Raw genomic sequence first — 10,016 nt, forward strand, 5'->3', positions numbered from 1 at the left:
AAATTCAATGTATTGGTTATTTTCCTATTTATTTTATTGAACCGGGTTTTGTTGTTTGAACCTGATGATTATTTGATGATTAATATATGTTTTATCTTCGAATATAATTCAAATCTTCGAGAATAATTTTTTTGACTTAGATCAATACTAAAAGTATTTTTGTATGTGTTCATAATTAGCCTCATCCTCGGCGATAAAGGAAAACATCGTGAGGAAAAGTGAATGAGACGGATGATAATATGCTACATGTGTATCCATCCCGCATTGGAGTAACATGGCAAATGATATCCAAAACCTTCTTATTTTTTATATCATATAGGTAGGGCCTGGCAAATGGGATACCTATTATCATAAGTGATTACGACTGCCCGTAGTCATTGGTAGGTACTATAAAAATACTAATCATTCCTTATATATTACCAATGCTCCACCAACCTTGAGAACTAAGATGATATGTCCCTAGTGTCTGGAGTTACATTAACTCACTCATCCTTCAAACTCTTTTTGGTGGTAAAATATATATGATCAGTGTTTAGTCTACTACCAATTAATAATTTCACAAGAGACGGCTTAAGCCGAGATAATTTCAAAGGAATGCTGTGAAGCCTAAAGATGTCTTATAGAAATTAGGAATATTAAATAGAGGATGAAAAACAGATGCGCCAATAATTAGACAATTTAATCAGCCTAAGTAATTTAATCTTTAATCGCAGGAATAAATTAGCTTACATAAAATTAACTCAACAATTTCCATGACTTTTAAAATGAGAATTTGATCATATTTTTTAATGTAAATACAGAAATAAATGTATGAAAAAAATGTTCTATATAAATATTTAAATAAATATATCAAGAACGACGTTTCTCGTTATGTTTAGGCATTACGCTTGATTCCTTGGTCTTAGCTTGACAGATTCATACTTTAAAATGTTTTTTTTTTACGTCTGTTCTCCTAAATATTTTGTCCTTTTTCTTAGTAAACTTGTAAGCTTAGACGTTGGTGATAATTGTGCTACAGTCCCTCGCTTTCATTTTACATCTCATTATATGTACTAATTTACTTTTTTATCGTCGCCAAAATTGATTTATTTATAATTTTTTATAGAATATTGCTATTAGCTTTCAGTAAAGGTGTCTTCAATGATGTATAAATATATAAATAACATTGACTAATTAAAAATGACTAATATAATTTTAAATTCCCTAACTTATAAAAATATAGGCTATACAAATTATGACATGTACATCTGTAAGTATCATGAACCCATAAAATGGTAAACAAAATGCTAACAGCATTTCCTACTTTAATTTCAATTCCAATTATCTCGGCTAAAAATGAACAAATTCTAACCAGTAGAGGTAGAGACGGGGCATTAGATCTTTTATTTCATTTAGTTGGCACCAATTGTTTTGCCTGCTAACGCAAAAAGGTGTAATTAGTGGCAGAATGGCGTTATACTATTTACTTCTCGATGACGTTTTTAGTTGACGTTAAATGTACCAACTATAAAGAACCTTTTTTATGGCATTTGTTGGCGGACGAGCATATGGGCCACCTGATGGTAAATGGTCACCACCGCCTATAGACAAAGGCCCTGTAAGAAATATTAAACATTCCTTACATCACCTATGCGCCACTAACCTTGGGAACTAAGATGTTATGTCCCTTGTGCCTGTGATTACACTGGCTCACACGGAACACAACAATACAGAGTACTGTTATTTGGCGGTAGAATATCTGATGAGTGGGTGGTACCTACCCAGACGGGCTTGAACAAAGCCCTATCACCGAGTAAATGGTCAGAAAGTCACAGAAAGCATGAAAAATACATCGTTGAATGTTCGCATGTATCCTAAATGTGATTACGAATGGACAAGAGTTAGAAAGTGAAGGTTAGCAGTTTTCCAAGTTAGACTAATGGAAAGATATCTTATTTAAAACTTGAGTGGTACGCCGCGTCACGTATTTGTACTGAAGTTAGTTTATATACGATTTAAGTCCCTTTTATAAATCTATTTTCTCATTTAATATTATTACTATAAATATATTTCTGTAGCGTTCCTTTAACGATCTCAAAGTATATTTTATTAAAACAATTTGAACGATCATTATTTTACAAATAAATTATTACAAGAATTCATAAATTACTAATTCATAATTATAATTGTGATAACTATTTAAATCAATCTAATTTTTCTTTATGTACAGAATCGAAACTCACCATATATTACCGTCGTGAAATTTCAGAGTGACATGCGAATTTAACTAGAATACTTATTATAATATTTAACGCAACAAGCATCAAAATAGCGTGTCACCATAAGTTTTCAGCATTTCACAAATGAGATACGAAATGACTCCTTACATATTTGCATGCTCGTATAATTTACTTAAATAAAAAAATATTATAAAATTATATTAGTTAGATATAAAATCTTTTATCTCGTATACTAAAATTGTTAGTTAATTTATTGATTTCGTTTCCATATTATTTTAGCTGTAACGTTACGTACGCCTAGTTATAATAAATAAGCGACATCAAACTGGTCTCTGGTTTCGAAACATTCATTAAGAAACACTATTTCTTGAGTAATTAAAATTTAATTAAACACTTAACTTTAGCTTTAAATCAAAGGCACACCCGTAGAAAATATATTTCATTTAGATTCTTAGTAAATGAAAGCCTACAAACGTCTTGACGGCTACAAAACGTTTCTCGTCCATATCTGATGTTTCAAAGTTTATTTTTTATTTAATGAATATTCAGAATTATAATTTGAATATCCTTGGCTGATATATTAAGTATTATTTACTTAAATATTAAAATTTTAATTAAAGTATAATATGAAAGCGAAAATTGAACGATATTTTTTTAGTGAGTCATGCAAAACCAACCTTGCCCTGACACCTACTTGGTGGTAGGGCTTTGTGTAAGCCCGTCTGGGTAGGTACCACCAACTTATTAGATATTCTACCGCCAAACAGCAGTACTCAGTATTGATGTGTTCCGGTTTGTAGTTGGTGAGTGAGTCGATATAACTACAGGCACAAGGGACATAACATTTTAGTTTCCAAGGTTGGTGGCGCATTGCCTATGTAAAGAATGGTTAACAATACTTACAGCGCCATTGTCAATCGGTGGTGACCACTTACCATTAGATTTCCCATTTCTGCTCATTTTCATGCTCATCCTATATCATAAAAAAACATAATAAATCATTGATATTACAAAGATTAAAAAATTCGGAAGTCGACGATAAATTTTCCCCTTCAGCTAATAAATTTTTCAACTTTTTGTATTACGTTTAATTATTCATACACAGTCAAATTGAGTTTTCTTTTACAAGTGTTTTAACTATTTCATATAGATTTATTATTTATTATATGTATATAAAACAAAAACATGACTGTCTGACTGACTGATACGATGATGAATCAGTCAGTCATGCATAATTTCTTAAAGATCAGTAATGTCAAACTCCCTTCCGCGCTTATGAAATTAATTGAGATTACATTATTTCTTTTAATTACTTTGTAGTCTTATTACTAGAGTAATCAGTTCTCATTACTTATCTTATAAGCATACTGAACATAAAACAAAACACTTAGAATATAAGAATGAAGTATTACAGTTTTATAAACACATACTTAAAGGACTGCTAAGTTTTAACACAAGCAACAACGCGAGCACTATTCGAGAGTGCATTGTGAGGTTCAACTATTTTAACACTTGTATTTTACGTATCTCGGATGCGAATTTTAGCTTAAAACTAAAATTTCATCAATCATACAGAAATATGTAAAAGAAATCATACGATGGAAAGAAAAGCCTTCAAATATGGCCTCCTCTTAATTAAGGAGAAGTTAGAGCGAGAGAGAGCTTATTCCAGCACTCTACTCCTTTGACAGGGTTCTATAATATACATGAAGCAGAATATCATATACTATTATAATAATATGGAAATATTATCAATTAATTATCTCACGGGAACTTCAACATTTCCCACGACGAAACTTCAAATATACAATTATGATTATATCAACTTTGTATGTAATGAAAATTGACTTATTAGAAAATTGAATTTAAAATTGTTTTTTTAATTATTCATTTTTATAAGACTATTTTTCAAAGAAGTCTCGCTATTTTCTAAGGTATTAAGTTTTAATAATATCTTTATAAATAGTTTTAATAATATTTGTGTTGTTTACATAAATATATAGGATAATTAATCCTATTAAACAAAGAAATAATTAATTAGTTAATACTATAACATTTAATTTATATAAAATAACAAAGAGTATCGATCTATGACCAAATATAAATAAATATAAATTCTCCGAACTTTTGCTTACGAATTATTCTTTGTATAAACGAAACGATAATTGATGAATTTTATATAAAACAAAGAGGCGTGCGAGCCTCGCCCACTCGTATATTAATTAAAAACGTGACAACTGCGAATTTAGCCCTTTCATACCGTGACCGAGTTGAGTTACAAACAATGTTGTCTTTTTATAGTTCATGATAAAGGTACGTTATCCACAATTTCGTACGCATAACTCATTGATTTATTTTTTTATATTATCTATTTTTCGCCGTTTCGTAGTCAGTTTATATAATGATAAATAAGCTAATTTTTCGATATTTTATACTTATAAAACTCAGATAAATTTATAAAAAAAAACGTTTCTTTTTAATTTTAAAGAGACCAAACGGGTAGTACTGCGAAACAAAAAAATCAAATTCAATTCAAAATTAAAGAGGTAAAAAACCGAAAAAAAAATATATAAACTTGAACCGTACTACCAAACAAACATAAAATTCACCTAAAATAAAATATCTTAGTAAAATGATAATTATAAAGTGCTTTGTAATCGTTTTTAAAATCCTACTAATAATAACTCAACCTAGAACATTTACAAATTTATTTATTTTAAATCAAATAACAAAGCCACTGTTAATTTAATATAACTGAGAGTTAAGTTTATTGCACTCTTGTACATGTACTAAGTTAAAAGACTAACAACTCTCATATGTAAAGCTACGCCGTAGAGGTTTCGTAGGTGTTTCTACGGTAAAGAGAACCTACGTGATTTAAATTCCTCAGAGATTTTAAACCATTCAACAGCGCTTGTTAGAATTATATCGCTTAAGGGGTTTAACAAAGAATAATTTATGATATTTTTAATTAATTAATGATAAAATAATATCCTCAGCAAATAATTTAATTATCTTTATAATCTCACTTATTATTACCTTTTCGTTAATAAACTTTCAAAACATTAATTAAACTTCTCAAGCTAATAGTACAAGCGTCTTGAGTACAATACTAAAGCGACCACGATTGGACGTGTTCTTGTTATCTGTATTACTTTAATTTAAATATCTAATATAATTATTTTATATATCTTAAAATGTTTCTTTACTAATTTTATGAAGAGAAAGTATTTGTTTATTTGTTGTCAATATGCTCTGAAACTACTTTTATTATAATTTTAATTATTTTACAATTAGAAAGCTACCCTCTCTAAAAGTAATAAATATAAATTACAGTAATAAAAATATTTGAATATGTATGTTCAAAAAACTGATATTCACAAAGGCGAAGCCGCGAGCACAGCTCTAGCATTCATAAAATTATTAAACATATAAAAAAAACCACAAATCCCTAAGCGCGTCTTTCAGTAAAAGCACTAAATGGAAAAACTTCGTTTTCGCTGTACAAAAGACCATTTTTGGGTAACGTTATTGTTAATAATACATTGATGTTATACCCGAGTGACTATCACGCTTGACGCCTAAATTCATATGTCTATCTATGTAGATATATGTATATATAATATACAGCTATGCAAATAAGCAAGAAAACATTATCATTGTAATACCTAACTGAAAATAAAACATACACAAAACGGATACCAGAAGATGCAAGGCGTTTCGAAGAAAATTGTCATATATAATATTCCTATATAAATGTTATGTCACTCGTTTTAAAATTATACTATTGACGTGACAATCTTGAACTTCATGTTCCTGTATGTATTATACGTATGTCCAAAATTCAAGTATAGTTGACAAATATATGGAAGGAAAGCAAATCTTAGTTCCAAGTGTACCTGTAACTATGACGATGATTACAGATTCCCTTTACGCTCGACGTAAGCCGTGTCCAGAATAAGATGTGGTGGTCATTTCTATACTTTGCTATCAAGTCACGTACAGTCCCGAGTCCCATGTATATTTGAACTAATGTACAAAATTTCATGTATAACCTTGGTGTGAGTGAAGAACAAAATGGCGGTGTTAAACGTACATAGTCATGTGAAACTCCAACAGTTCAGCGGTAGTTTACTTATGTGGAAGTCTTAGGTTCTATTATTACAACTTTGGTGTTATGATAGCGAATACGAACATTACTTTCGATTGTGTTCTGATATAAATAATAATACTAATTGTGCATTTAAAATTATTCATAATTTTGTCGTTAACAATAAATGTCAAATCGTTATCATAAGACTAAACGAAAGTCTGATTTGCATAATTACTGAAATTATTAGTAAAAATTATTACAATATTACGTACAAGCGTACTAACTCTACATTTATATTGAAGCAAAGAAAACCTTTAAAATAGCTGGAACATTACTAAAAAAAACTACTTACCTAAAAACTACAAACTACTAACTACAAACTAAAGAATAATAATTAAAAAACCTTTTACAATAACAAGATCAAATCACATACAATAAATAAGTCCAAATAGCTTCATTACAAAGTTTGGTAGTGACAGATTCAATCGACGAAATTGACAGATTTTAGTTAAACTATGGACCTCTTAAATATAATAAGTTACAGACCTTTAATTAAAACCAGTACATTGTGCCAACCTATAATAATTACTCACATACATCGAAGTTAAAACAAGCAACAAATTTGTTGACATGCAATCACAATGTTTAATCAAACATTGACCAGCTAAGTAAAAAACTATAAAATCCACACTCAGACTAATTAGAAACATATCAACTAAATGTCTGACAGACTGTCATTAAGTAAACGCTGTTATCTTTGTGGCTAGTATTTATGTTGGTAATAAATTTACTGACCTAGATTATCGGAGTTCGTACAGGAAGGGCCGGGTAACACTAGGAAGCCGAAAATCAGAGCTATAGCTGTATCCATGTTTAAAAATTAACCGTTACGAGACGATATTTTAAATATTTAATCAACTGTCACTGACTTTATTCATAAAATAAAAACAAATTTTCACACAATTGATCAAAACAAGTAATTAAAAAATATATTATTAGGCAGTGCATTCTAGAAGTCCTGTTTCAGACGTGAAAACCAAAGTAAAAATAAAAAACAAAACAAAAAGTATTTAAAAAAAGTTTTTATCCATAGACGCTCACGTAATAGAACACCAAAAAGTATTTAAGCCAATTAACGAATGTTCATTAGGCTGAATGCGCACGCGACATGTCTCAATTACCAGCCACGTGGGTTTGACCGCGTGGTATTATTTATCTGTTTACAGCGAGCGTGTGCCCACTCTCGCGCCAAACGTCCAACTGACGCGTTCGCCCTTCATTCACTGGTCAGAAGCGAACCCATCAATTTAACCCGACGTTTCAATGGAACCTTTTCTTTTTCCCTGGTGAGCAATTAGGAGTTCTGCTTCTAATTAATAAAACTGGTTTGGAAGTTTTAAAGATTAATACGAGATATGTCTAATTTTCTTTTGAGATTTATTCATTATTTTTAATTACATACTTGGCGCAGAGTTTAGTTTTCACTATTTACGAAGTGTGCACTAATGGAATGAAACACGAAAAAAAAAGTTTAAATATTAAGATAATTTTACTACTAGTATCTACATTTATTAGACTAAAACATGCATTTTATGTATATAATAAAGAAAAATATTTACAATTTTAAAGACGCTTATTATTTTGTTTATTAATTTTTGAAATTTTAAAATTTATTATTATATATTTTCGATATTCATTATAAAATCATTACACTAACTTGTTCGTCGTCATAGTAATAACTACGACCGATGCGGAAAAGGAAATATGCAATAAGAAAACCGGAAAACAACCGTTAAAAGATATTCAGCGTTTATTTTTTAATAAATAATTATAAAAGTCAATTTTACGGAATAAAAAGGCAAAGCCATTTCTCTCATAATTCCCCGCGGTCACGCGAAAAGGTCAAACCGCAGTCAAATAGTTTCAACAACAAACGATCTCCGGGAAAATTGTGTAATAATATGGCGCGAGTTCCGGAATTTCTTTTGCATAAGAAATTTGATAAATGGTGACAAATGGAATGCTGCAAACACATAAAAACGACATTTGCCTTCGTTGCTTTATTCCAAATCATTGTGTTTTTTTAACCCGCATTTATCTCGAATTTTTTCGTTAGGGATTTATTCTAACTGCTTTTTAAAATTAGAACTCCACGCTCAGTCGAATCATCAACGATCGAATCAATATTAAATATTCTAAAATTCTTATTTTAAATTAAAATTTAATTAAGTTTAATAATGTCTCGTATACACATAACCAGTATCAAGATATTTAAGGAAATCTCAAATTCACTTAAGTGTACGACCACTTTTGCTTTTCACTAATCTCTTTTTGTATTCGTAATTGAACGAAATGAATGGAAACGATCGAATTATGGTAAAAAAACCTCTCATCGATATGTTTGAGAGAAGTCTTAAGTTTGAAAGAAAAAAAATTGAACTGAAAAGAACGAATGTAAGTGGCGGCGAAACTTAAAGTGATTTTTTTCTTGTCGAATTCACGTGTCACCTTCATATTTTTTTTAATTTCCTTCACTTAATTGAACTCGATTTCTCTATCATCGAGTTCTTTTATCGTCTAATATTAATATTTATTCGTTTTAACAATTTTGTTTGTACTAACATAATATATGTACTCAAGTTTAATACTCGGCTGCTGACTAGATTACAAGAATGTTATTACGAAGTAAAAGCAATATGTTGGTAGACATAGTAGCTATCAATTTACATTATTTGCGTAACTTTTTCAAACATACATGTGAAATTTTAGATTTTTTCATTAATTTTCCAATTAAACTCATAAATTATTTATTGTTTATAATCTTTTATTATAGTATGTTTATAAATTAACCTTAGCCCGCTATATGGAAAAAAAAAAATCCAACGGTAATAATTTTTCAAGAAATTTTTATCTAACAGGATTTGTTATAAACTAACAGTCCTTAAATTATCCGGTAACATATATACCAAAACTTTTAACGTTCAAGCACGATAGATAGGTTTCGTGTAAATCAAATGGAAACATAGTCTGATAACAAACTAAACTAATTACGTGCGATTTATGTTAGAAAATAAAGCCACCTTAAGATTTTATAAATCCAAAGGCGAGAGCCAATGGCTGAAACCACACACGCAACAAAGTAAGATAACAATAAGAAAGACGCTGCATTTGCTTGTAACTTTTAATATACTGCCTCGCTTACGCTTCGCTTTAAATATTTATATTAAAGTCGAAAACGATTAGATATTAATGTTTAACTTTAAATGTATGCATTGTTTTAAGCATTCACTTTGATTTAATAATAAAACCATATATATTTCGTATCGGTTGGTCGCAAATTAACTTTTAATTAGATTTAAAATAACATAATCAATCATTTATAATTACATAATTTATAAAGCTTCAAACATGAACGAAACCTATACAAAGTGTAATCGAATGAAAATTACCGATATATATTAATTTTTAATGAATGTTAAGTGCACTAAAAACTCACCTCTTTGTATGCATATTTGTACTAAAATATAAATGCGAAAGTAACTCTGTCTGTCTGTTAGACTTTCACGGCCGAATCACAGAATCGAATTTAATGAAATTTTGTTTGCAGCAAGCAAAGACCGAAGTCGTGGACGACAACTAGTTATATATAAAAAAATAACACAGTTATTCGTATTGTTACTATAGTTAATTATAGTAGAACTAAA

The 10,016-nt window shown here is 29.5% G+C and overlaps 1 protein-coding gene across 1 annotated transcript in view; it reads right to left on the reverse strand.

The window, feature by feature from the left end:
- Positions 1-7,555, reverse strand: part of LOC125065785 — a 28,751-nt gene extending 21,196 nt beyond the window's left edge. The window contains exon 1 of the mRNA XM_047673606.1: positions 7,108-7,555. Within this exon, the coding sequence (XP_047529562.1) occupies positions 7,108-7,183 (76 nt within the window). The 5' untranslated portion in view covers positions 7,184-7,555. The remainder of the gene's footprint in view (positions 1-7,107) is intronic.
- Between the last annotated feature and the right edge of the window lie 2,461 nt (positions 7,556-10,016).

Source organism: Vanessa atalanta, chromosome 8 (assembly GCF_905147765.1).
Source record: "Vanessa atalanta chromosome 8, ilVanAtal1.2, whole genome shotgun sequence".
In the NCBI taxonomy this organism is placed as follows: domain Eukaryota; kingdom Metazoa; phylum Arthropoda; class Insecta; order Lepidoptera; family Nymphalidae; genus Vanessa; species Vanessa atalanta.